This window comes from Anarrhichthys ocellatus, unplaced genomic scaffold (assembly GCF_004355925.1).
Source record: "Anarrhichthys ocellatus isolate YVR2014 unplaced genomic scaffold, GSC_Weel_1.0 scaffold55, whole genome shotgun sequence".
Classification (NCBI taxonomy): domain Eukaryota; kingdom Metazoa; phylum Chordata; class Actinopteri; order Perciformes; family Anarhichadidae; genus Anarrhichthys; species Anarrhichthys ocellatus.
The window spans coordinates 1,286,808-1,314,081 of NW_022280085.1; the positions used below are offsets into that span (position 1 = coordinate 1,286,808).

The window sequence follows — 27,274 nt, forward strand, 5'->3', positions numbered from 1 at the left end:
ATGATGATGATGGGTTACAGAAAGCGCCTCTGTCTAAGTAGCAAACACTGTTAGCTTGTATGTAAGATAATGCTTGGCTGTTACATAGTGTAATAATTTGATGCTTCACATCATTATTGATGTAGGATGTCAAGGTTTTTTGTTTTTTTTACATCCAACGTTCCCTTGTGAAGATGTTTTACTTGAAGTCATGACAAACTGTTGTCTTATTAAACTTAAACTATTAACTGGCTGTTCTTATTCTAATGTTAACGTGCAGGTTTGGGGCAAGTGTACACCTTTTTTTTTTTTTTTTTTTAAATTCCCGTCTGTGGCTGGTACAATCCGATGTTAAACTACTGTGATTGTATAGCTTCTATACACAATCACACTGCAGTTGATATTACATAACACTGTGTGGGTTTTGTTTTACAATTAGTTGAGAGGTGAAGTTGTCTTGATAAAAGAAAAGAAGGCAAACACAGCAGTTCACATTAGGCAACACGTTGCTGCTCTCTGAAATCTGATTGGACAGAAAAATACACCCTCGCAAGTGTCCTGGCCTCTGATTGGCCCGCCGCACGTACGCCTACCTCTGTAACTTGACGCGGCCACGTTTCGCCTCCGGTTCTCCACCGTTCTGCCTTCCTGCACGTTAGACACCTCGAACACACACACGGCTCCACTCGATCATGTCTCTCGGAAAAGTCGCCCGGAGTTTTGCGAAACCGGTCCGGGTCGCCCTGCGGCCCTCGGCCTCGGCTGTGAACCGGAGCTACTCCGCTGTCGCCGAAGCCCGAGTGGTGCTGCAGGGCGAGCTCGACGGAATCCGATCCGCGGGGACGTGGAAAGCAGAGAGGATCATCACGTCAAAGCAGGGACCCCAAATCAACGTGGACGGCAGCCGTAGCAGTGAGTGGTAGTAGTTTACATAAGTAACGGTACATACATATGTAACGCGGTGGCAATGTGACCCAGTTGTCCTCAAACGCACCACGCGGTACAAACAGATATAGCAGCTAAAATCCACAACAACATGATTCAATCTGATCTCAAATAAGTTAGAACAATTCTGCAATCAAAGATATGAAAAGTGGCTTGTAACAACAAGCCGTTGTGATCTTAACTTCCATAGCAGCTGATCTCTATTCTGTTCTGCCAGTGTTTACACTTCAGGATTTGCCCCTAAAATGTACTCAGCTGATTTATGATTAAAGCCAGGACCCCACATGTGTGAACTGACTTTGTTCAATCCATCTGGATGCTAACGCCACGAGTCCCATGCATTGATTTCGTTTCTCACTCTTTGTTCTGGTACGCTGGCTTTGTTGTCACTTTCCTTTTGTGCAAATAAACAAAACCAAACGCAGACAGGTTTTATTCTACTGCAGGCTTTGAGTTGCCCTCTGGGGTCGTTGTTGTTTTACTGATCTGAATTTTCACAGAGGGGACCTTTCCTGCTCTCCATCTAAACCCTCTCCGTCTTTCTACTCAGGCATATTGAACTTCTGCGCCAATAACTACCTTGGACTGTCCAGTCACCCGGAGGTGGTGCAGGCAGGGATTGATGCTCTGAAGACACACGGTGCTGGATTGAGCTCTGTCCGATTCATCTGTGGCACGCAGGTACGACACCTAATCAGCACATTAACAATGGGGGAGAACATAAACAATGTGGAGAACATGAACAACATTAACGCGGCTGTAAATCTCACGCTCTGTGTTCACAGGATCTACACAAAGATCTGGAGCAGAAGCTGGCGGAGTTTCATGAGAGGGAGGACTGCATCCTCTACGCCAGCTGTTTTGATGCAAACGCCGGACTGTTTGAGGTGTGTTATGCTTTATGAGTTGTGTCGTGCTTTATGAGGAAGACCCCTTATGTTGTGATCGGTGAAGTATCCTATTACTCTCACACACACATGCAGGTTCTGCTGGGCCCGGATGACGCAGTGCTGTCTGATGAGCTGAACCATGCCTCCATCATCGACGGGATCCGACTGTGTCGGGCAAAGAGGCTGCGCTACAAACACATGGACCTCGGCGATCTGGAGAAACAGCTCAAAGAGTCTCAGGTGTGTGTGTGGAACTTAATATTTTACCATGATAAGAGTCCTGTTCTCCATCCTGTACAGAGGTATCGTCAAATATTCAAACATGCCAGTGGTTATCAGGGACTATTTCTTTCATAAAACTGTTGACAGTGTTCTTTATTTATTTGCTAGAATGACTTTTTAGTGTTAGCGTGAGCCTCCTTTAGCATTACATCATGTATGTAGCCATGTATGTAGAGAGAGAGAGAGAGCTATTTAATTGCAGAGCCAACAGTTATGCGAATGGGGTGGGATGGTATTATCATGTCTTTCAGGATTAATGTGAGGAAATATAAAAAAACGTTTTTAAAAAGAAGCAGAAGATAACCATTCATTATTTTATCCTGCAGAAAAATGTAAATGGATGTAATTGTCATAATTATTGACTGCATTAACTGAACAGAACAGCGTTTTTGAATAGATATGGTTATAAATCATGATTTGCGACATAGTACATTGCTGAAACTTAATAGAAACATAAGTCAAATAATAGAGTTTGATTTTTATTGAATGGAACTGCTAAGTGTCATGTGCACTGACATGGTATATTTCCATCAAACATTCACTGGACATGTATTCTTTCACTGGGCTTTGCATGCAAACCCTCACCAGAGGGCGACATAACTCCTTTTAGAGTGGCTCTAGAATCCACCTGCAGCTGCCTCCAGCTCAGGCAGGCCTTTTCAACCAACACATGAAGCTAATGTTACGTTAATAACCCGACCTGCAGTTGATCAAATATGCTGGCACTAAACATTAAACCCATATTCCTGAGGTGACCGGGTCAGATTAGGGCTACAGTATTAGTCAGACTGTGTTCCGACTCTGTTTTGTCCTCCTCAGGCGTCTCGCATGCGCCTGGTAGTGACCGATGGAGTCTTCTCTATGGATGGAGACGTGGCGCCGCTGTCAGAGATCTGTGACCTGGCTGAGCAGTACGGAGCCATGGTGTTCATAGACGAATGCCACGCCACCGGATTCCTGGGGCCCCGAGGCAGGTGGGTAAGATCCTGATGAAATAATACTGCTTTATTTCAGCATGTTAGTATGACCTCATCGATATACTGTCTCTTTAAATAGCACCTGATACAATAATATCACGTGTTTTATATGAGAAAATCATATCATGGATGTTAAATATGGATTACGGTGATAATATGACAAAGTAGGAGGCAGATAAGAGAGAGGGTTATGGTCGTTAGCGTTGCTACTTTCTGTATGCCATCTTCATGTGTAGACATTTGTGATTACAACCTTCAACTTACCGCATTAGTATGAAATTTAGTTTGTAGAAAAACAAGTCTAGCTCCATATCCTGCCATCGTTGTGAACTAACGGTACTCCTCCCTGTGATCTGCAGAGGAACGGACGAGCTCCTGGGAGTGATGGACAGAGTTGACATAGTTAACTCCACCCTGGGGAAAGCACTGGGAGGAGCAGCTGGTACGTCTTCGTCTGACCTGTGACTTTGATGAGTTCTGCGTGTTTATTGCTGCATTTTTAGTATAGAAAGTGTTGAGGATTGGAGCTGAATTTTTGTGCGTTTTTAGGAGTTGTCCGTCCGTCCCATTCTGGTGAACGTGTTTTCTCAGGAACACCTTGAGGAAATGTTATTACATCAGACACAAACATCCACCTGGACTCCAGGATGAACTGTTTAGAATTTGGTGGTCAAAGGTCACTGTGACCTCGCTGCACGGTATTTGGACCATAAGTCGAGAATTCATACGCTAATTATGACACACAAATGTCTAATAAAAGGATAAAAATGATGAAGTGATGACATTTTGGACCGACAAACTGCAACGTGACCGGTTGCCGGAGGCAGGCAACCTGGAGGCGGTAGTCCTAGTTTAGATATATTGAAACCACTCTCATGTCTGTCTGTTAAAGAGCGCAGCTAGGAGACTGTTAGCTTAGCATAGAGGCTGGAAACAGCCAGCCATGCTCTGTCTTAAGGTAACAAATCAGCCGACCAGCACCGCTAGAGTTCACTCATCGACACCTCATATTTAGTGTGTTTAATTTGCCAAAATCCGGAGCCTATAAACAATAATTTAGGGTTTTATGGGGCTTGTGGGACTGGTTGCCAGGCGACCAGCAGAGACTCCAGGAAGTTACTGCTCATTTTTAAGAAATGGTCAGCTGCATCATGTCAAACAGAGCCAGGCTAGCTGTTTCCCTGAGTCTTTATGCTAAGCTAAACGCCTCCTAGATGTCACCTTATATTTATCATACATACAGGAGACGTGTATCTATCTTAACATCTCACTCTACAAACAAGTACATTTCCCAAAAATGTCGAGCTTATTCCTTCAACAAAGCACGTCATGGTGCTAATACACCAGATATAAATGTTCTATTCTCCGTCTTATGTTTGTTTTTGTCCCTCAGGTGGCTACACAGTCGGCCCCAAGCCCCTCATCGACCTGCTGAGGCAGCGCTCGCGGCCGTACCTGTTCTCCAACTCCCTCCCCCCTCCCGTGGTGGGTTGTGCCATCCGGGCTGTAGAGCTGCTGCTCGCCTCCAGCGAGATTTCGCAAAGCATGACGGCCAAAACCATGAGGTAATACAGCCAGACTTTGTGACCTTTTGTTGCCCAAACACATTGGAGATATTCCTCTTTTTTTCAAAAACTTTCACTGTTTGGAAGAAAGCGTGTCGCGATTGGTGCATTCATGTTGTCACTGCTATGCGTCTGTAATCCTGACTATAATATATATTTTTTTTCTTTTCGCTGTCCATCCAGGTTCAGGAACAAGATGACGCAGGCTGGCTTCACCATCTCGGGCTCGGCTCACCCGATCTGTCCCGTGATGCTGGGCGACGCTCGGCTGGCCTCCATGATGGCCGACGACATGCTGAAGCTCGGTGAGGCAGCAGCGCAAACCGCTGGACCGCATTCATTCAAGCTTCCTCGACCAAAGAGTTGCTCCCAGTTGAAAGCCGTACCTTAAAAGTAGCCTACAAAACACAGGCCTGCTTGTGCAGTAGCCTCTTCATGTACTGATAGCTATAGTTTGAATATGTTTATTTACCATGAGTCATTTTAGTACTTAATCTATTTGATGTTAACGGCTCGGATTTCGTCCGTTTCTGTGATTGCTGGCCAGTCTGCACAGTTGGTCAGCATGTGACTCTATAAACCAGTGTTGCAATACTCCAGTTGCCAAATATCTTCGTGCCGCAATAACTTGTCACTTCTGCCGTTACAGCGTCGGGTGGGAGATGTGAGCGCATCTCTAGTGAGATTCACCACCAACAATTTGTTTGCTTTCATGAACTCACTGTCATTCACCTTATATTCATATTTCTTCTCCCTCTTTGTCTTTCCACCATCTTCTTCTCCGCTTAAGAAACTCTTTAGCCTCTTAACAGTCCTCCTCCCTACTCCAACAGTTTTCCACTTTAGGAGCTCTCCTAAAGACTGAGATGCTTTGTAAACATGTATCTTCACCGGGATCTTGTCTTAACTGTAAAAGGGGGAAATTAATAGAAAAGAATTTTCTGACAATTCCTTCACCGGGAGCACCTCTTTGTTCTTGGATGCTTCATGAATACAGCCCCTGAACCTGTTTAATTTAGAAATACATTATAAAACGTTGCAGTATTTACACCTGGGCCTTTTTATTCAGCTGTACTCTACATTACGTCCTCATTGTTAACGCGTCTCTCTCTCCTCCACAGGAGTCTATGTGATCGGATTCTCCTTCCCCGTCGTACCGAAGGGCAAGGCCAGGATCCGCGTTCAGATTTCAGCCGCCCACACGGACGAAGACATCGACCACTGTGTGGAGGCCTTCATCCAGACGGGCAGGAAGCACGGAGTCGTCTCCTGAACACGCAGGAACCAGAAGGGTCCAGGAACTAGAAGGGTCCAGGAACCAGAAGGATCCAGCAACCAGTGTGAATCACTGAGCAACGTCGAAGCGCTCGCTCTTGCCCGATTGCGCTGCCTGTTACTCGAGACCTATGATTGATGTCGATGGAAATATTAGTTACATTTATAGGTCAACAGATGTTAATGTTATTGTTTTGTTTGCTTCGCTGAATAAAGCACTTTTCCTGACGTGTGCAGGTGTTTGCATTTTAAGAAAAACTAATGCTTGTATTTCTTATCAATAGACGGGTTTATTTAGGGTTGTCATCTGTTCAACTGATTGTGGATTTAATAATCATGAGGATAATGACACATTTGGGAATGCTCTATATATATATATATGAACTTGCATTATCGGCATTTATTAGAATCAATGTTCTTCTCATCCTTTAAAACCAGAAAAGAGCTCTTTGTTTATAGTTACCAGTGAGAACAAGATTTTAGGAGTATAGGGAGTATATATGTTGTTATTTTTTGTTTATCCCCAACAATTAGGAAATTGAACATTATGGGCTTCATTAATGTCAAAGCACCCAAAGGTCATATGCTGCATCACAACACATGAGAGCCACTTCCTCAAGAGATGTTCCTCTTTGCTCACCTTAAATCTCAGTTCATGATTTCACAGGTTTCAATCAATCTCGACTTTTGAATCCTCCAGCGTATATAAACTAGGAATAGACATCCCAGTGAAGCAGAAAACAGTCTTAACTTTTTTTTTATAGGAAAAATATTAAGATTCAGGATTTATTTAAATATCGTATGTGGACTTGGTCCAATATGCAAAATAATAATAATAATACATTTTATTTATATAGCGCTTTTCATAAAACTCAGACACTTTACATTAAAATCATCATATATAAAAGCAATACACTAAAAACATAAAATACACAATAGTGGTCACATTAAAAGCAGTTTTGAACAGGTGGGTTTTGATTTGAGATTTGAATGTGCAAAGGTCAGTGCAGTAAATAAACATAAAAATCTTCACAAAGTTAGATCAACAGTTAAAGTACCTTATATCTTCCATCATCTTCTCAGTTCACGTTCATATAGTAGTGTAAGAAAACGTGTGGAGGGGGTTACATTTTATTTAGAGAAATCTTGAGACATTGGTCTTACAGGAAAGCTTTGTATAATGTCTTACTGATCGTCTGTAGCTATAATCACACCATCTGTCATTCACATAAGAAAAAATAAGCCTCTATAACTGGCAAAGGTGTATGTTATTTTACTGAAACTATCCTCATTTAATACAGATTACTCTAAATCCTGTTAAAAGTAGCTCCCTTATGAAACAGTGTTACACTTATTAATGGTGGTAAACAAATGTGTGTTTTTGTCCATCTGTGATCGCTCTTTAATGTTGTATTCATTCTTCTTTGTGGCACATTTCTTCAGCACATGCTTCTTCCTGCTCCTCCTCCTCCTGGTGTCTTTTTCGCGCCACCAGTCCTCACAAACCCCGCCTTTCCATAGAAGACACCCCTCCGCAAAGCCGCTTTGACCAATGACGACAGGTCATAACGGCTTCCATCCAATCAGAGGACAGCAGAGGGGCGTTGCTAGACGCGAGGCGCGGGAAACAGACAGGAAGGAGTTTCAGTAGTTTTTACCCGCGGAACACGCAAACTGATCAGCGTCGTCTCTGGCCGTTTACATCCATCTTGTTTTTTCTTCTTTTAATTAAGAAAAAACTAGTCCACGGTACCAGCTTTAGTTCGCCGACCTGGTTTCAGTATGTCTGGCTTTGACGACCCGGGAGTGTACTACAGCGACAGTTTCGGAGGTGGAGATGGACACGGGGGGGATGAAGGCGGACTGAAGAAGATCCAGATCAAGAAACGGTTCCGTGAGTTCCTCCGACAGTTCCGAGTGGGGACCGACCGCACGGGCTTCACCTATAAATACAGGTGAGCTCATGATGACAGGAGAAGGACTGGGTGACGGATATTTAGGTGGAGAGGCGGATGAATTAATAGCTACTCTAATAACAATACGAAAAATGATATGTACCATTAGGCTAAATACACTTCCTGGATTAACCTTAATGAAGCAGACCCCAATATTAAAGGTAGAGTCAACCAATTAACGTCTGAAATGTGTTCATCATGAGGGCTACTGCTCATTACCCTGATGATGTCATCAAGGTCCTGCAGAGCCTGCTTTACAAAGTTGCACTGTGGAGGTAAAGGCAGCGGACAGCAGTAGAAGGAAGCAGAGAATTGTGGGAAATGTCAACATTTGTGGAGCTTGACCTGTATTAAAGTGCAAACGTTAAAGTATTTCAATCCGTCTCATATGAGTCTCCACATTTGAATAAATGCAGCAGTGAATCAACTAACAAAAGCCGGACAATCTGTCATTATCATGCTGCAGATAGGAAAAGGCTAATTCTGTGTTGGCTTTAGCAGGTTTGTCTAATTAACACGAGTAAGGTTCTTGGATTTACTTCTTTTTCAAAACCCCCCTTTTTGTTTCTTCTAAATCAGAGATGACCTGAAGAGGCGCTACACCCTGGGGGAGTACTGGGTGGAGGTGGAGATGGAGGACCTTGCCAGCTTTGACGAGGACCTGTCAGACTGTCTCTACAAGGCGCCCTCCGAGAACCTGCCGATGGTGAGTTCAAAGTGACGAAACAAAACAAAAAAACTTGCTTCCCGTCTGTAGATGTCACGTTTGCGCCCCCGGTGAGCTAGTTTCACGCAGCTTTCGTTTCTGCGATTACTCTCCTCTTTTTAACGGGTTGGTCTGTTTTACAGCTGGAGGAAGCCGCGAAGGAGGTGGCCGACGAGGTGACCCGTCCCCGGCCCGCGGGGGAGGAGACGGTCCAGGACATCCAGGTCATGCTGAAGAGCGACGCACATCACGCCTCCATCCGCGGCCTCAAGGTACCCACAAGCCTCCTTTTTTTTTTTTTTTTTTTTTTTTTATTGTGTGTGTCTCGTATTCTCGCAGTCACCGTTGACCGCCCGATCACATTTCGCCGTTTCCCCCTCTCCCCTTGTAGTCCGAGCAGGTGTCCCGTCTGGTGAAGGTGCACGGCATCATCATCTCGGCCACCGCGGTGAGGGCGAAGGCCACCAAGGTGTGCCTGCAGTGTCGCGGCTGTCGCGGCCTCATCAACAACATCGCCCTGCCCCCGGGCCTGCAGGGTTACGCTCTGCCGCGCAAGTGCAATAAGTGAGTGCGACTGTCTGGATCGAGGGCCATAGGAACGACCATTTCAGCTCTTAGAGATGAAGACATTTCTGTCACCGGTTTGATTTTAATTTCCCCCCCCCCCCCCCCCCCCCCCACATTTCTCTTTTTTTTCAGGGAGCATCCCGGAAGTGTGAAGTGTCCCGTGGACCCCTACTTCATCATCCCGGACCGCTGCATTTGCGTCGACTTCCAGACTCTCCGCCTGCAGGAGGCCCCGGATGCTGTGCCTCACGGAGAGATGCCCCGTCACCTGCAGCTCTACTGTGATCGGTGAGGAGCACGCACTCAAGCAAACTACGTCAAGGACGGTGTTTTCTGCTGCTGCTGCACCCTCACATAATCAGAAATGTGAAGGATTGTCGGTTCAAGCTGTTCCCCTCCTCCTCCTCTTACAGGTATCTGTGTGACCGCGTGGTCCCAGGCAACAGAGTGACCATCGTGGGCATCTACTCCATCAAGAAGACTGCCCCCGTGAAGGCCAAAGGCAGAGAGAAAAGTGCCGGTGTGGGCATTCGTGCGTCCTACCTGCGAGTGGTTGGCATCCAGGTGGACACAGAGGGAGCAGGTAGAGATGACTTTCTGCTCAATAAACCCTAAATGTTTTAAGTGTGATACATTAGTTTCTAGCATCCAGAGGGAGATGGTTAGATGTTGATGGGTCTGTCCCCCCCCCCCCCTTCCAGGACGGGGTGCTACAGGATCAGTCACTCCACAGGAGGAGGAGGAACTGAGGGCGCTGTCTGCTTCGCCAAACGTCTACGCCTCTCTGGCACGCTCCTTAGCTCCCTCCATCTACGGCAGCGACGATCTGAAAAAGGCCATCACCTGTCTGCTGTTTGGGGGTTCAAGGAAGAGGTGAGGCTGCCGGATGTGGCTTCAACACCATTTAAGGGTAGACCTCCCACCCCCCCGCGTGTTTAGTAATGCTTTTAGTTCCCCGTCTCTTCAGGCTGCCCGACGGCCTCACTCGCAGGGGGGACATCAACCTGCTGATGCTGGGAGATCCCGGCACGGCCAAGTCCCAGCTGCTGAAGTTCGTGGAGAGGTGCTCGCCTATCGGGGTACTTATCCTATTCAGTGTATCGATTCATCGCACGTTGTTCTGCTCGGCGATGCGAGTTCACCCGCTGACGCCGAGTCTTCATTGTGTCGCCGGCAGATCTATACCTCGGGTAAAGGCAGCAGCGCCGCGGGTCTGACCGCCTCCGTGCTGAGGGACCCCCACACCCGCGGGTTCATCATGGAGGGAGGGGCCATGGTGCTGGCCGACGGTGGGGTCGTCTGCATCGACGAGTTTGACAAGGTAAAAAAAACGGGTTGTTGTGTAGCAGGCGGAGGATGTAGAACTTTATTTGTGTCCAATGATTAAAGACAAAAGTACGTTTGTTATTCAGATGAGAGAGGACGACAGAGTGGCCATTCATGAAGCCATGGAGCAACAGACCATCTCCATCGCCAAGGTAGAAACCCATGTGTTGTGTCCTTTTTTAATGTACTGAGCGCCTAACTGGGTAACCTAACATCTTGACCCCCACCACCACCAGGCCGGCATCACCACCACCCTGAACTCTCGCTGCTCCGTGTTGGCCGCCGCCAACTCTGTGTTCGGCCGCTGGGACGACACGAAGGGGGAGGACAACATTGACTTCATGCCCACCATCTTGTCCCGTTTCGACATGATCTTCATCATCAAAGACCATCACGACCATCAGCGGGACATGGTGAGGAGGCGCTTTTTTTTTTTCTTTTTCTTTTTCTTTTTTATTATTCCGAAAGTCCGCCGCTTCACATCCTTGCCGGCAGCGGGAACATTAACGCTCTTTGTAACGTCTGCCCGTAGACGCTGGCTCGTCACGTGATGAACGTCCACCTGAGCGCCCAGATGCAGACGGAGGGCATCGAGGGCGAGGTTACGCTGGCCACCTTCAAGAAATACATCGCCTACGCCAGAACGTGAGTCTCTCCGACGACGACGACACAAGCTATACCTTTTTTTTTTTTTTTTTTCTTTTTTTTTTTAAGATTTTAATTGGGCTCATTAACACGACGGGTTCTGAATGTTTGCTTGCAGTAAGTGTGGCCCTCGGCTCTCTCCCGCGGCCGCGGAGAAGCTGAAGAACAGATACGTGGTGATGAGGAGCGGAGCAAGGGAGCATGAACGGGAGTCTAACAAAAGACCCTCCATCCCCATCACCGTCAGGTACTTTTTTTTTTTTTTTTTTTTTTTTTTAAGATGGCGTCATCCGCTTTGACAATTCAGTGATGAACGTGTAGCTCAACTTTTACTCCCTTTGATTACAAACCTTTCTATCTCCGCCTCCTCAGGCAGCTGGAGGCTGTTGTGCGCATCGCAGAGTCGCTGGCCAAGATGAAGCTGCAGGCTGTGGCCGGAGAGGAAGAGGTGGACGAGGCCCTCCGACTCTTCCAGGTCTCCACACTGGACGCTGCACTGTCTGGCAGCCTCTCAGGTGTGTGTGTGTGTGTGTGTGTGTGGTAGCTGTGACTGGAGCTGTCAGACATATTTATTTTTTATTTTTTTACTTTTTCCGCTGTAAAGAGAAACTACATGAATGAGTTTGGCAGTGAGCGATCACCAAAGTCAGTTCTTATAGCTAGATAAAAGTAGCGTTAGTAGATAATTGACTGAACATCCAGCTCCTGCTCTGCTACTGGTCGAAGTATGAAGGCAAACTTGACCAAACCTAAAGATTGACTTTTCAATTGTATAAAAATATACTCTAACAATGTGAGTGACTTCAATAAATAACATTCTGTTTACAATCAATTCAAAGTAACATATTTGCAACATGACTGCTGGTGTTCTCTTATGACCGAATTACAATAACTTTCCATTCTTTTAACATCTCCTCACATCTCGTCCCTAGGGGTGGAGGGCTTCACGTCTCTGGAGGACCAGGAAATGGTCTCGCGCGTCGAGAAGCAGATGAAGAGACGCTTTGCCATCGGCTCCCAGGTGTCTGAGCACAGCATCGTCCAGGACTTCACCAAACAGGTCAGTCTCACTATATCGTGATGGTGGAGAACGGCACATAAAGCCAATTCAAAGTCGTTTTTCCATTTCATAATGAAATGTGTCTTTTCATTTTCATTATCATTACTTTGCCCTTGATGCCTGCCCCAGACCCCACAGGGTAGGTCGGAGTAGGTCCGTTACATAAAATCCAATGTTATGTAAAAACAATTGAATTCCAGGTTGTGACGCAACAAAGTAGGAAAAATGCCAACGGGGAGGAACACTGTTGCAAAGCACTGTAAATCTGTTAACAAACATTGAATCAATGATAAGGAAAATGACAGTGACACAAAGATATACACTGTGACCTCGGTAGTTGTTTTTGTAAGACGTTTTATATTTATCCAACAGAAATGATTACCAAAACGAACCACAGCTGTTAGTTGTCAGTTTAACTATAACTTGTATTAAAATATCCAACAAAAAATCTGGACTTATTTTCCCTTAAAGGTCAATTGAGGATTGATCTCTCCTGTTTTGACTCTCTGTATTCCTCTTTAACAGAAGTATCCAGAGCACGCCATCTACAAAGTCCTCCAGCTGATGTTAAGGAGGGGCGAGCTGCAGCACCGCATGCAGAGGAAAGTGCTCTACCGAGTCAAGTAGAGCAAACGTTTCATTGTTGATGTAAATAGTTTTGGGTCTGCCTATTCATGCGAGACTCTGTTTCCCCACGGACATCTTAGAATGTGCAGTCTGGGTCGTGGTGAACTGTTGAGGTCCATTCAGTTGCTTCTGGATTTTATGGCCACAACTAACTGTCTGATCACATGCACCAGAATGAATGAAGTTTCTGCACGATGTGTAAAGAATTAAAGTATTTGAAATCATAAGAGGACTTGTTTCAAACTGATGCTTTTTTTTTTATTCAACATAAATCATAAAACGGTTTCACAGTGTGGGATTGTTTCAATACGTTCACACCAATGACAAGTTGAGAATCACTTTCAGCTGTGATTTGATACTTTTAAAGATGAGACACAATGTTCTGTCTTGATTTTATTTGTTGCATTAATTCATTAGTTAAGTGCTGCGTGTGCATATATAAAAAGTGCTGGTAAAATCTACAAGGAGTAGATTCCCAGTCCAATAGTGGTGAGAGCCACACATAACCCCACGATGGGTAAAGATGGGAACGTGGCAGTTCTGACGACGTTGCCCGCTGATTGGTCCTCCGCTTCTGTTGTGACACTCAACATTTTCTGCAAGTCATCAAAAACCTGAAAGAAAAGACATAAAAAAAAAAAAAACCATGTTGACAGATTCGGTTCTCTTTTTGCAAGTTTCTGTGTGACTTTTGAAACCATTCTGGGTCACCGACGCCGCGCTGTCGGGTGCACACGGTAAAGCTGCTCTTCGATTCCCTCTTCCGCTCACCTGGATGTTGAGCTCGAATGCGGCGACGGCCTCCTCCAGCACCGCCGCCCTCTCCTCCTCCGTCAGCTCGATGCCGTTCATCCGGCTCCTGTACAGCTGCTTGAAGCGGTTGGGGCTGGTCACGCCGGGGAAGGAGAAGAACGAAAGCCCCTCTTGGCTGCTCAGCCCCAGAGATTTCTGGGTAATCTTCCCCAGCACTTGACCTCCCGAGAGGTCGCCGAGGTAGCGCGTGTAGGCGTGGGCCACCAGCAGCTCGGGCCTCTCTTTGCCAATCTGTTAAAAAATAATAAATAAGGGTGTGTCACAACGGGCCCGCGCTGAACGCTAACTCAGCGCCTTCCTCTCCGCTCACCTGTCGTAGTCTCTGTTCATATCTGTGCGTGGCTGCGGGAACGACCACCCTCTTCCTCCAGCCGGAGCCCAAGAAGTGCTCCAGATCCTTCTCCAGCGTTTCCAGACGGGCCAGTTCCTGAGGGAAGTATATCGGTGCCACAGCTGGATGGGAAGAATTTCTGTCCAGCTCGTCCTCGAGCGCTTTGTAAATCTCGTGGAGGGAACACAACAGGACCTGACCGCCAGGAAGAAGAGCCGCTTTTCAGAACAATGTAAACATTACGGAACAAAAGACAAAGTGTGTGTTAATTGTGAGGAGCTTACCTTGTACTGAGGCAGGGTGATGTGACCCTTCTGGTAACTCAGCATCAGCTGTGTGTTTTCAGCTCTGACATGGCCGTCCTTAGTGGCTGCTTTGACCTGCTCTGATAGGTCACTGATGGCAGAACACAGAAAAAAACGTTTATTTTACTTTTAAATCATACAGTTCTGTGTTTAAATTATCTTTAGAATAAACTGTCGTACCTCCCAATGTCCCCTGTTTCAGTCTTCCTAGCACTCTTCATGGTCTCCATCTATGCAGACAAATGATTTGGTTTAATTAGTTCAATTAAACACATTTAACAAGAATAAGAATGTATGTAACACACCTGTCAAAATACTGAAGACTTCTCTCCTTTAGGCTGGTTGGTCGTCTTGTCAGCTCCGCCGAGTTAAAGGTCCACCGTGTCCTCGCAGCTCTCTTATATAGCCGTGATGTGCCGTGGCTGCGAGGTAAATGGGAAGTGGGACTAATGACTCACTTTAAGTCACACACTGCTGAGGCTTAAGCATGACAAAGCAAATGTGTGAACGTTGTGGGGAAATGTGATTTCATGATGTGGCAGAAATCAAAAAGTATGGCGTGAAAGTTGCTCCCTGTGATGCAGAGGTCATTATGTCATGTGTGGACCTGTATGTACATATATAACGAATGTCAGAAGGTTTTAAACTTTTTTTTAGGTCCAGTTAAATCTCATTCATTCGTTAAATATCCCACATCTACAGAGGCTAAGAGGTTTTCTACACATCTGAAATGCTGTTCTACAAGCCGGTCTCTGGTCGACCATAGTACGCTGACACTGCACCATCCTGGTGAATTTCTATCACTTCAATTCAATGCACACAAAAATAGCTCTCACTGTATACAAATGCAAACACAACCCACATGAGGAGATTCACAAATATATTACGGGTGCACACTCAAATATGTTTTAAATGTAATGGACATCCACTGTACTCATTGGGAGATAGCTTTAGATAAAAAATAAAACTGCACATTATAGGGCTAAATGTAAAGGGGTATATATTTTAGACTGCAGTGTCTCGTCTTTTATTTACATAAAGGATCTGAATACTTAAACCACTACAATACTAATGCACAGGGACAAACCATGTGAGTAAATGAAGATGAAATTGTCATTAAATGTCGATGGAAAATGCTCAAAGTACATATTAAACTAACATGACCTTTTGTAGTTTATCCTTAGAAACATCCCTGAGGAGGGAGGGCTTATGCTGTGGGATGACACCAATAAATGGCCTATAGCTGATCTGTTGAGAGTCACTCATCTGCTGCAAAACTCTCAGGATCCCAGGAGCAGTTGGACAGAAGGATCTTCCAGGTCTAGGCACTTTCCTCGCGCTCACCCAACGGCATCTACCCGATGGTGGGTATAAGGTCTTTAGCAACAAGAAAGGAGCAATAAAGCACAAATATAGTTTGTTTAAATCCTTCATGAAAAATTAATGAAATTATATAATGAAAACAGATGAATCTAATCTAAAACGCAGATGGATTTGTTTGAACTGCAAGTGAAACATGAAAATGGATGTATATCATGCAACCTGTGATATTAGCCTAATGGTAAATCACATGGTTGGGCAGATAGGGGAAGTGTCAGTGTAGTATGTTAACTTTTACACCCTTGACTTATTTTCATCAAAGATGAAGAGATACATGTTACAAAATGAAGAGTATGAGTATTGTGTCCATAAAAACATGATAAAAGAGCTTTACTTTGAGCTCCATCTCCAGCCAATGTGTGTCACAATGTTTGGTCTTTAGAGTGACATAACATTCCAGAGCCAGGACTCATTGATCACTTTATCCAGATTATTTAGATGTTCAGCCTTCAAAGGCTCTTTTAATGTCGACGAGCACATGGAGTTTTAAGAATTTGAATATTCTTATGTAGCAAGTTTATGGATTTTATTTTATTTTTTTGGGTGGGGAAAAAAAAACAGGACAGACACCACTTATTATTGAAAGAGGGGCATTTGATTTTCAAATGCGGAACACTTGTTGGGAGTTTATGTGAAATGTGGGACATATTCTACTGCGCTCTATTCTATGGTATTCTCTAAACACGCCCCTTATGCAAGCAGCCCTCCATTGGGGTTTTTGTTGTCCAAGGTGGGGAAGCGGGTTGTAGGCTGGTGGATTTTCAGAGGGGTGCACGCACACACGCACACGCATCGCACCGTACGATGCAAACTAGCAAACATGTAGCCGTCTCCACAGGTATGATAGATGCTAAACCACCGATGGTGCGCGCGAGGGATCGACTGAAATAGAAAAGGTAACGTGGAGGCTACGTGACGTACTTGTGCGGGATCACGTTAGCCGACCTCACATCTGGTTCGAGGCGCCCCGCCGCATCCTCGGGACGGTGATACAACGTCGGCCTGGAGAGTTCGTGGAGTGTCGGGGCTACCGCTGCCGTCTCTCACCGCGTTACCTGTTCCGAGTCGCTGTGTTACCTGTTAAGCTACTCGTTAAGTTTGACGCCGTACTTAGTTAGTGCTGAAATGTCCGTAGCCCTTCTGCTCCGGTGTAGCTAGTTGTAGTCCTTCCAGGTATCCCCGTAGAGCCGGACCCATGTACAGCGCTACAGACCAGTTTTAACGGGTCCCTGATTCATAGCCCACTTGTGCATGTAGGCTAGGAGTGAAATACAAGTAGTACAATGATGTTTAAGACAATTTACAAACAACTCTCTATGAAAAAACACTAATATGTATATGTATATATACAATCTGTCCCAGGACCCTCACATCGGTACAGGAACTCCCCCCCCAAAAAAACCTTTATGCTAAAACAATATTCTTAATGGATTTTATTTTCTGATTTATTTATTGATGCTGTCCTATCATAACTCACATTTTCACCACATTGCCTCACGTCCCAACAGGTAATGGATTCGAACCTTCCTCGTCTGATCCTCCTCATCCTGATTGGCTGCGTCCAGTGCTCTCCTGATGACGGCCACCACCACGGCCCCCGCCGCTATGACTACTGTGTGCTCGGTGCTGGGCCCGCGGGACTGCAGATGGGATATTTCCTCTCCAAAGCTAAAAGAGACTACGTCATCTTGGAGAGGAACTCTGGGCCGGGCAGCTTCTTTAACAAGTAAGGGCGCTTTGTGAAGGCATGTCTTACGGTACCCGTCTCCCCTCCTGAGTTGCCCTTTGACACGGGCCTTCCTCTGCTCTGTTTTCAAGGTATCCCCGGCACAGGAAGCTCATCAGCATCAACAAGATCTACACGGGGAGCCAGAACCGCGAGTTCAACATGCGCCACGACTGGAACTCGCTGCTCAGCGATAGACCTGACCTCCTGTTGAAGAGAGTGAGCAGGGAGTTCTTCCCGCCAGCCGATACCTTCCCGGTCTACCTGTCCATGTTTGAGAAGGAGCTCGGGCTGAGGGTCCGGTACGGCGTGGACGTCGGGATGATCAGGGCAGTGCGGTCCCCCGAGGGCAGAAGCTACATCCTGACCGACCAACATGCATCGGACTACAAGTGCAGGTAGTTTGCGCCACACTGAACCTGAGATGACAGTTTAAACCTTTGTTTCGGATTGTGAGCCGCATGGTGTTGTACCTCTGTCCTCTCTCCCCCCCAGAGTCCTCCTGGTTGCCTCGGGTCTGTGGGTTCCTCAGAGGGTTGAGTTTGTCGGTTCCGACTTGGTCGAGGAATACGAGTCCATCTCCACTGATCCCGAGGACTACAAGGACCAGGCCGTACTTATTCTGGGCAAGGGGAACTCGGCTTTTGAAACCGCCCAGAACATCTCGGGAAGAGCGAAATTGGTGCACATGCTCAGTTCCAACCCTGTTCGACTGGCCTGGGAAACGCACTACGTCGGAGATCTCAGGTAGCGCCAAAGATTTGGTAATTTCGCTTGTCCTGTTGGTGTCACCCCCCCTAAGTTATGTTTTTTTATAAATTAAAAACTGAATGTTAAACTGCATAACTATGGAAAATTCTGCAAACGGGTCTTGCTAACTGCTAATGACCGAGGTGACGGGACAAAGACGTCACACAAGAGGAAAAGGTCTTTTTAAGAAGCATTTTTAAATAATTAAATACGATTTTTTTTTTTCCGACCATTTACAGTGTTTTTAAATGCAATAATTACATGAATTATACAAATATTTTCTGCTGTTTTTACAGAAATCTTTTACTGTTATAAGTGACATGAAAGTAAGTCTAAAGTGTGATATTTAACCACCATTACAAGTAGTACACCACCAGTGCTGTCCTCCAGTGTGACATAGTGTCCTGTGGTGTGACACACGTAAAAGAACCAATAATTAGTGCAGCAAAGTTTTGACTCAACTATATAAAAATAAATGTTCAACAATGAAGATAAATCCCTCTCCTTATATCTGAATATTTAAGATGTTTTGTCATAATTTGTGTCCCACACATTTACGGCACAAACTGGTAAAAATGTTCAAAACAACTATTGACAGAGGTAGTGACCCCTTATATTTTCTCACATGTCTGATTTCACATTTTAATGTTAAGTGACCTATATATATATATATATATATATATATATTATTTATTTATTTATTTATTTTTTTGTCCAGAGCTTTGAATAACGAGCTTCTAGACACGTATCAGCTGAAGTCCCTGGACGGGTTGGCGGAAATCCCCCTGGATAAAATAGCCATCACTCAACTGAAGGAGCAAGGCAGGAGGAGATCGGGCGCTAAGAAGAAGGGACAGTTCTACGTGACTTTAAAGAAGTACCTGCAACACCAGGAAGAGAAGAACGGTTCTGATGTGACGGGAGAAGAAACCCCAGGTTATCACATTGACAACTTCTCTATGCGAAAGCCTTACGACCGGGTGATATCGTGCCTTGGATTCGGATTCAACTTCAGCATATTTGACAGGTATAACCTGTGTAACACGGTAGGATTATTGTATTGTGTCATAATCTGTACGTTAAGTAACGCGCTGCCTTGTCAAAGAATGCCCCTCTCTTGTATCATTATTACTATGTGTGATGAAGCTGTTTTATTTATGTAACGTTCAACCTTCCCTAGCTCCGCCCGCCCAATGAACAGCGACAATGCTAAAGGGAGGTTGCCGAGGCTGACGGCCTGGTATGAAGGGGAGAACACCCCCGGCCTGTTCGTGCTGGGAACCGCCGCTCACTCCAGAGACTACCGCTCGTCTGCCGGCGGCTTCGTCCACGGTTTCCGTTACACAGGTGAAAAAGTCCAAACAGATGTTTTTGTTTGTTTCGTGGCATTTAGGGCGAACTATGCTTCATTCCGATCGCAGCGTCCTTTCTGCCACAGCCCCTCAAATGTGGACCATGAAACGCTCGACTGCATGGGGCGCAATTGGAATGCAGACAAATTGGGCAATTATGCATTTAAAGCAAATAAAACTCACAAAGATTTTCGTTTAAATAAATGTCAGTTAGGTCACTATCGCAGAATTGAGTAGCACAATGGGGATTGTGCATCTGAAGTATTATGAACCGAGTGTCTTTTTTCGACATTTCCAAGACTTACCAACACTGTCTGGATGTGCCGCCAAAACCAATCTTTGGAATTATAACTTATGAATAAAAAAACTAAACAATTTTACATTATGGGGATATTTTAATACACTTAATACAAATTTTTTTTTTGCCACAGTGCGCTCTGTACACCGTGTGCTTGAACAGCGTTATCACAGCAACCCGTGGCAATCGACGAAACTGTCGACGGCACATCTGCAGTCGTGGATTCTGAAGCGGATCAACGAGGCCTCTGGGCCGTACCAAATGTTTGAGGTGCTCGGGGACGTTATCCTTCTTCGCGGGTAAGCGTGTGTTCTGTTGATATCCCCAAACCACTTTAAACTGGCTTCTTTTAATTAACGTGAGAGTGCAGTCGCTGGATGCAGAGCGAGCAAAATCCTCAGTGAGGAGACTTGACACAAAGCATCTGCTTTACGACATCATTACTCGGTATCACCTTTTTGAAGTGTTTTAATTTCGAGAGATATATTTTGACCTCCTTTATCTTGATAAGTGTAAAAGGACAAAATCTAAGTAATATGTAATTCTAACAAGCAGCGACTGTCAATCCAGGCGATGACAGAATTAACAGATGTTTAAATTGGAATGACAGGTTATCTATTCATATAGATGGATAGATATTATGAATGTATCAGTAGCACTCTCTGTTTATACTCATTACATGAAATGCTGTTTCATGCTCTGTTATGGTGCTTTCTTCTCTCCTTCACGCTAAGCTCTCACTGTGAATACGTGGAAGAGTTTACACTCCAGGCCCTGCCTCAGGTCTCCTCTCTCTCGGGCCACGAGGTCTCCAACCACGGACTGATAGTTCTGGTCATGCAGTACGGGAAGAAAAAAGTCGACAATTTGGGGCGGGGCCGGGCTTACACAGAATGGACCAGAGCTTGGAAATCCAACTTTCTGCACCCTGTTTTATACTACTACGACCAACTTCCCACTGGCGAGTAGAAATGCTGTGCCGTCAACAGTGCATTTTTTGGAGAAGAATTACTGCCGTTTTGACAGGGAACGAGCTCTGAATGAAGCTTTATGTGAGTTTTTATTTCTTTTATTTTTTCCCCAGAGGAAGAAATGAAGCTCCGTCCCTCCGGCTGGCCTTTGCCAAGGCCGAAGGCGATTCATCACGTGGTTGAGGACTTCCTCACAGAATGGGGGACTCCCATATCTCATATCCAGCCACTGCGGCGCTTCTTGGAGCACTGTGTCCAGACTGACCTCAGGGCCTTCTATGCCGGTAAAGCTTTCTAAATTATGAATTACACACTGCTTGCTCTATTAATTATGTTTTATGTATTTATTCTATCATTAGTAGTTTGACTCAGTCCTTGTGTTTTCTCATGCCTTTCAGAATCATGCTTCCGCTCAGCCCTCACCCACCGCAAGCCGCCGCTGTTTTGTCAGCACGGGTACTTGAAGCGGCAGGGTGTCGCTCCCAACAGTCAGCCGTGGCAGCGCAATCATGACGCTGGACCGATGCCTACTGAGCGAGATGCGGGCACGTCGGGGGCGGATCCCGCATTCCCAAACTACCTGGCACAAGCTGGAGCCTCCATTTCTTCAGGACTGAAACTTGACTTCTGATTGTTTTGCCCAAGCGTGTTAAAGGCAAGGTTGGTAATCTTGAGAAGGTAGCGAGTACGTTAGATTTAACAAAGAATAATCCAACCACAACAAATTCAGACAAATCTTGTCCAATGAAAGTAGCAAGCAGCGCTCTAAAAGTTCCTAAATCTAGCAAGTAAGTCGCCACGTTGGCAACACTGAGAGCCCGTACTTTAAAGCCTACCTCTAAAGCTACTCCCCCCCCCCCCAAAATGATTGTCATGAACGTAAACAAAGAACATGGATATTATAAGTTCTCACGACTGTTAAGCTAGCGGTTTGTGGAAGACTCTGGTAAAGAGCAATGAGTGTGTGGGCAGAGTATGCACAGGTAAGCAGGCGGGTAGCCCGTCCAATCATTACATTCGAGCCGAAAGAAACGATTGGACGGGTTTATTGCGGTCGTCCGACAGCCACAGAAGAAGATTATTAAGACTATCTTTAAAGCTATGCGCCGTGTTCACACCAAACGCGTATTCGCGTCATTCGCGCCGCCGGTCTCGCCGGGGACTATTTGTGTTCATAGGCGCGAATCGCGCTGGACGCGCCAGAGAGGGGGCGTGGCTTATCGCCCTGAAAGCCGTTCAACTGTCCGCCATTAACCATGGAAAAAATAACCTATTTCTGCTTAGTACGTGTTGTGGAAGTCACAGATATCCCGGGAAACTAAACGCCGTCATGTCTGGTTCATAACATTGTCCAGAGGAGCTCTGAATTTTATCGAAGTGTATTCACTGTGTCTAGCAAGCCACAGGTCGCTGTTTACTACAGCTGTATGAACACAAAATAAACAGATTTGGCTGTGATTTAACAGCAATAAACCGACAAAAAGGGACTCCGACATAACTACGTAATGATGCCGATTTGTACTTGTCTTCTCAATGGAGCTCTGATGGATCGGTGCTAGGCTATGCTAACATTGTAGCAGCTCCACCAACACTCAGAATAACGTCATCTAGACGTAAATACGGCAGCGTCTATTCATTGTTTGTACCATAAGGTTTACACACACACATTTATACACATAGTTTGTTCCGGTCTCTATTGATATGAGGTATCGTAGAGCTCTGGGTGAACACAGACGGCTACAGTATTTATTTCCTGATTCAACAACGGCAGTCAGTGATGACAGGAGAAACATCTCAACGCTGATAGGCTATCGCGCTGGGGCGTAACGCGAATATTTCGCCGAAGTTGAACATTTTCAACTCACGCGTTTGGGGCGATTTGCCGTTTGACGCGAATTTGCGTCAATCGCGCCGCGCCATCGCAATTTCGCGTCACTCCAGTCTCATCGCGTCTGTGCATAGACTTTGTATGTAATCTACTCGCGCGAATAATCCGCACCGCGTTTGGTGTGAACGCACCATTAGATGCTGTTTAAGTCCGTCAGACTTGCTACCTCTAGCACCCATAATGTTTCCCTCCACAAGACCAAATATCTTAACAGAATACCATCATACAGATCAGTGGTTCCCAATGTTTTGGGCTTGCGGCCACTTTAATTAAGGCAATTTACAAACCCTTGTCCGTTGTAAATGTGACAAATTTAACCAAGGAGTTAATGTCCTTTTGTTTATTTTGATCATGTTTAAGGGTTCAAAGAAGTGCCATTATTAAGCGATTCATTAGAGTACAGCAAAGATTGGAGGAAAATCTGAAAAATTAAGTGTAACTTTGAGTATTTCCTCATTCGGTAATTATCTCACGGCCCCTCCTACTTCATCATCATGTGACTAATTGGGGACCCAACCCCTCAGGTTGGAAACTGCTTATCACTGGAAAGCCACTTTCTCCCTTGAATGTTTCCATATTGTGATTCCTAACAAAATATCTACATACATTATAGTATGCCATTTGAATCTAGTTCATAAGAAGCTATATAGGTGGAGGGTGTGTGTTTTTATGCATTGTACATTTTTTTCTGATTATACCTGATGAAATGTATATTAAAGAATAATTGCAAATGTGTTTTGTGGACTATTATTGATTTCTTTTTTACAATGCGCATGCGCGAAGCTATATTCGCGGTTCAGCACAGAGACTGTTTGATTGGCTGCCCTGTTGCGTGGATTCTATTGGACAGGAGCTAAATGAACAACACGGAATCTGATTGGTCATCACTGCGCTGGATCTGTCGACTGTACAATGGGTGTGCCTGTTACTACGTTCGAGATTATGGAATATGTGAAATAGGCGACATTTTGGTTCCGTAAAGGTTGGCTGTCTTCTGCTATTAAACACTGCAAAGTACCGAGGACGGGAAGCCTTTAACGAGGGAGTTTCTACGTAGACGTGCCGCGCAATGGCGTCGCTGACGGTGCGGATGGCGTATTCAAAGTTGTCCTACGTATGACGGCTTTCTTTCCTTTTTTTCTGTGGCAGTAGTAGTAAGGAGCGTAGCATAAACACGGCGTCCACATGTCACGATAAAGTATGGACGGGTGGAGCCCAATCGTTGCGACAGCCTCGGATAATGACCGCTCCAGCTCCGAGGGGGAGTACATGGTGGAGCCCGGACCTGAAGATGAAACCCGGGAGGAGGAGGTGGGCAGGGAGCAGCGGGGTAACGTAAACCCGGAGAGGATGGACCCCGGGGGTACCGCCGCTGTCGGGTTTGGGATAAGTGGGACCGGAGAGGGCAAAGTGGTGTTGGGTCGAGTGGGACCGAGGGACGAGAAAGAGCTCCGGTACCTGCACTTGTTGTGGGAGCCCGGACGAGCCGAGCTCGGCGGCGGTGGTGTGGCAAGCAAGATGGGGAAGGTGACGGGGAGGAGGGCCAGGCGGCCGCACAGAGTGGTCCGGAACCTCGGCCCTATGGGGAAAGACATCTACGGTAAGGGACAGCTACAGGTTGGCCACGTTTGTTTAGCTGCAAAATACAGAATGTGTGTAGTAATATGTAGACTCAATATCGTGACGGTGTTTTAGGTTTGTGAGTATGTTGGTTTAATACAATATGCAAGCTAGGTCCCTTGAAAACTACACGCCAGTAATTTAGATATAACCAAACAGGTAGGCTAAAGGTAATACAGTTCTAGCACAGTGTAATGCAGTTAATTCCAGAAGATATTAAGATGTGTCATATTATGATTACCAAAATCCCAATAGCTATCTTGTCTCATGTAATAACATGCTCAGTGTTACACTGATAAACACCATGTACAGTTGCAATATCGGTGGCTGATCGAGCACCCCCCTCTTGACAGTGTAAAGCCAGTGAATGGCTTATCTTGTTTGTTGCTCACATGTCAAGCCATCAGATCCCATTCATCCACTCATAAAGCAATATTTACATGTCATTTTGAATGCCGTATTTCCACAGCTGCGAAAAGGCTGAGGGAAGCTGCGAACAGCAATGACAGCGACACAGGTATGGACGGTGAGGTGGATTGCAGTAGAAAAAAAAAAAAGCCTCGCAGGTGGTGTAAGGTAAAAGGTAATCACAGTTGTGTTCTTCCAGTTCGAAAGCTCCTGCAAGATGATACAGACCCGTGTGCAGCAGATGACAAGGGAAGGACGGCCCTCCATTTCTCTTCCTGCAATGGCAATGAGAGCATTGGTAGGTTGGTGATTGGTGAAATCATGTATAATGCATGCTGTTGTTTACCATACTTCAAGTAATTCTCATTCCCTTTCTTTTCCAAATGTCCTTTTCTTTATGTCTGTAGTGCAATTGTTGCTGAGCCACGGCGCTGACCCCAACCAGCGAGACAGCCTGGGAAATACCCCCCTCCATCTGGGTAAGAGAACACATCACCCTGACCCCGTAAAACCCGCAGCACTGTGGTCAGTAAAGCATGCGACTGTGGGTTCACTCTGACTCGCAGCTGTGCAGCTGCTTTACACCCGCACCTGCCAACGCAAAGACGTACTGCAGAATGACATAAAAGCAACATTTTAGGGACGTTTTAGGCATGCAACCAGTGTTTGTTTTTTTTTAACACTTTTATTCTTGTATTTGTGTCACAATTTACCCATTTTAACCTGTGTTTCTGCAGCGGCCTGTACCAACCATGTGCCTGTAATCACCACATTGCTGAGAGGAGGTGAGACCTCTTTGTATACATGTTACTCAGTTTCCCATTGTAGGAGAGCCTGGGGCGCAGGATCAACTTAATTAATTTAAACTCTATATTCAAGGTGTTTGTTGCCCTGAAGGAGCATATTTATATGTATACACAGTATATACAGTGCATATCGCTTGCCAAAAATACAGCAAGTGCCAAAGGGAACCTCTAAATGTAAGTTTGTCTTAGTCTTAGTGAGTTTATCATAAACATTATATAAAGCAACGGTGCTGCTGCCCTGGTTTCATGTAGATGAATGCAGTCTAACATGATCACTGATTGAGAACGGTGTTCAAACTGTTTCACAGTGCCCCAGTATATAATGTAATTTAGACACCTGTTGGCCATATTTTCTGTGGCTGCCTGAACATTTCCCACCAAAAGAAGGCTGCTTAGAACAAACGGAGGCTGAATGATTTCAACCTAAAGTAATTTAGAACGTTCCACTAAATGTAGTTCAGGTGTAGGATTGTAACCACTTAAATGATGTTGCCAGATCTATAACAACACTGGTCCGCTAGTCAGAGTTAATAAACTCAAGTGTGATTATTATTCTATTAGAATTGAGAATGAATGAAAACGATTTGATAGGCATGTGTATCTGATAGATTTGTGCTCTTATTGTCTCTGTCAAGGAGCCCGTGTGGACGCCCTGGACCGAGCAGGCAGGACCCCTCTGCATCTAGCACGCTCCAAGCTCAATATTCTGCAGGAGGGAGATTCACGCAGCTTAGAAACCCTGAGAGGGGAAGTCACACAGGTAGAGAAGGCGTTAAGTTGCCCGGCTTTAGGCTTTGGGTAGATCCTGATTGGTTCGGGAACTGCGTGCTTAATTTATAGATCTATCAAATACGTTTGACTTTCCCTTGTAGATCATTCAAATGCTGAGGGAATACCTGAACTTAATGGGCCAGAGTGAAGCTAAAGAGAGGCTGGAGCACATTTCCACACAGCTGCAGCACACACGCACCAAAGAGCAGGTGAGACCGACATACTCATTGAATAGATCTCAGACTTGCATGTTTAAAAACAAAGATTTGTGGTTTAACTAAACTTAAATGTTGACTTTTTTTTTTTTTTTTTTTTACATTTGAATGTATTGTTTATTCTTATGGATTTACTCAGATTTCACTAACACTTATACATAGTTGAATGTATTTTTCCTCTTATTTTTTCTATAGGTGGATGAGGTGACTGATTTATTGGCCAGTTTTACATCACTCAGTCTACAGAAACAGAATTTGGGGGATAGGTAAAAGAAAAAGTGTATAGAGAGCTGAATTCTTGCTGGGTTCCAAGAAAGCCTCTGCTGCAGTAGCCTTAACCAGACAAGCACATTGCTGTAAACAAAATATTTGTTTACAGCATTACTCTACAGGACCGTGACAATTCAAACAAGATAACACAAAGATTCTTTTGAAATATTCTCATCTGGGTTAAAATGAAAAGATGCTCAAATACTAATGCCCAGTACTTCAAGTTAATGGATATCTATTTATAGACAGAAAAGAGTATCACATGTTAGCTTTTCAGAAAAAAAAAGGTTAAAAGAAACCCCTTAGGGAAATATACATTGAGAACAGGAAACTAGTGGAACAGAAGCCAACCCAGAAGTGCAGCGGGATCTTCGCTCTCTATCGTGTGTGTGTGTGTGTGTGTGTGTGTGTGTGTGTGTGTGTGTGTGTGTGTGTGTGTGTGTGTGTGTGTGTGTGTGTGTGTGTGTGAGTAAAAGAGTCACGGCTGTGTCTATGTACTCACTTGTTCTCTTTTTGCCTGCCATTATTAGCCAAGTTCTTCGATAATTATGAGACGTATTTCTCATGAAAT

At 45.1% G+C, this 27,274-nt stretch overlaps 5 protein-coding genes across 7 annotated transcripts; 4 read left to right on the forward strand and 1 right to left on the reverse strand.

The window, feature by feature from the left end:
- Positions 1-6: 6 nt before the first annotated feature.
- On the forward strand, positions 7-6,141 carry gcat (glycine C-acetyltransferase). Its single transcript, XM_031870972.1, has 9 exons — positions 7-891; positions 1,475-1,605; positions 1,710-1,811; positions 1,908-2,054; positions 2,916-3,070; positions 3,433-3,515; positions 4,467-4,638; positions 4,822-4,943; positions 5,760-6,141. Exons 1-9 carry the CDS (start codon positions 672-674, stop codon positions 5,909-5,911), a joined length of 1,284 nt encoding a protein of 427 aa, XP_031726832.1. The 5' UTR covers positions 7-671; the 3' UTR covers positions 5,912-6,141.
- A 1,444-nt stretch (positions 6,142-7,585) lies between these two features.
- mcm5 (minichromosome maintenance complex component 5) lies at positions 7,586-13,026 on the forward strand. The gene is made up of 16 exons (XM_031870944.1): positions 7,586-7,868; positions 8,448-8,574; positions 8,718-8,846; positions 8,966-9,138; positions 9,274-9,429; positions 9,555-9,724; positions 9,843-10,014; positions 10,109-10,220; positions 10,319-10,462; positions 10,554-10,619; positions 10,704-10,880; positions 11,000-11,112; positions 11,231-11,359; positions 11,485-11,627; positions 12,045-12,172; positions 12,698-13,026. The coding sequence occupies exons 1-16, from the start codon at positions 7,696-7,698 to the stop codon at positions 12,797-12,799; spliced, it is 2,214 nt and encodes a 737-aa protein (XP_031726804.1). The 5' UTR covers positions 7,586-7,695; the 3' UTR covers positions 12,800-13,026.
- A 153-nt stretch (positions 13,027-13,179) lies between these two features.
- hmox1a (heme oxygenase 1a) lies at positions 13,180-14,611 on the reverse strand. Its single transcript, XM_031870945.1, has 6 exons — positions 14,554-14,611; positions 14,429-14,478; positions 14,228-14,339; positions 13,923-14,138; positions 13,571-13,843; positions 13,180-13,413 (listed from the first exon to the last, which is right to left on the reverse strand). Exons 2-6 carry the CDS (start codon positions 14,476-14,478, stop codon positions 13,258-13,260), a joined length of 807 nt encoding a protein of 268 aa, XP_031726805.1. The 5' UTR covers positions 14,554-14,611; the 3' UTR covers positions 13,180-13,257.
- Positions 14,612-16,353: 1,742 nt separating this feature from the next.
- Positions 16,354-21,906, forward strand: foxred2 (FAD-dependent oxidoreductase domain containing 2). Of its 2 annotated transcripts, none has more exons than XM_031870960.1 (10): positions 16,354-16,719; positions 17,137-17,354; positions 17,447-17,752; positions 17,850-18,101; positions 18,823-19,131; positions 19,285-19,451; positions 19,888-20,053; positions 20,489-20,715; positions 20,839-21,009; positions 21,124-21,906. In XM_031870960.1, the coding sequence occupies exons 2-10, from the start codon at positions 17,140-17,142 to the stop codon at positions 21,354-21,356; spliced, it is 2,046 nt and encodes a 681-aa protein (XP_031726820.1). In that variant the 5' UTR covers positions 16,354-16,719; positions 17,137-17,139; the 3' UTR covers positions 21,357-21,906. The 2 variants fall into 2 exon arrangements, with proteins under 2 accessions (XP_031726820.1, XP_031726821.1); XM_031870961.1 differs by having other exon boundaries at positions 16,354-16,524.
- Positions 21,907-22,673: 767 nt separating this feature from the next.
- On the forward strand, positions 22,674-27,229 carry ankrd54 (ankyrin repeat domain 54). Of its 2 annotated transcripts, XM_031871032.1 has the most exons (8): positions 22,674-24,213; positions 24,703-24,750; positions 24,841-24,939; positions 25,049-25,120; positions 25,379-25,426; positions 26,083-26,207; positions 26,320-26,427; positions 26,629-27,229. In XM_031871032.1, the coding sequence occupies exons 1-8, from the start codon at positions 23,814-23,816 to the stop codon at positions 26,701-26,703; spliced, it is 975 nt and encodes a 324-aa protein (XP_031726892.1). In that variant the 5' UTR covers positions 22,674-23,813; the 3' UTR covers positions 26,704-27,229. The 2 variants fall into 2 exon arrangements, with proteins under 2 accessions (XP_031726892.1, XP_031726891.1); XM_031871031.1 differs by having other exon boundaries at positions 24,703-24,939.
- The last annotated feature ends 45 nt before the right edge of the window (positions 27,230-27,274 follow it).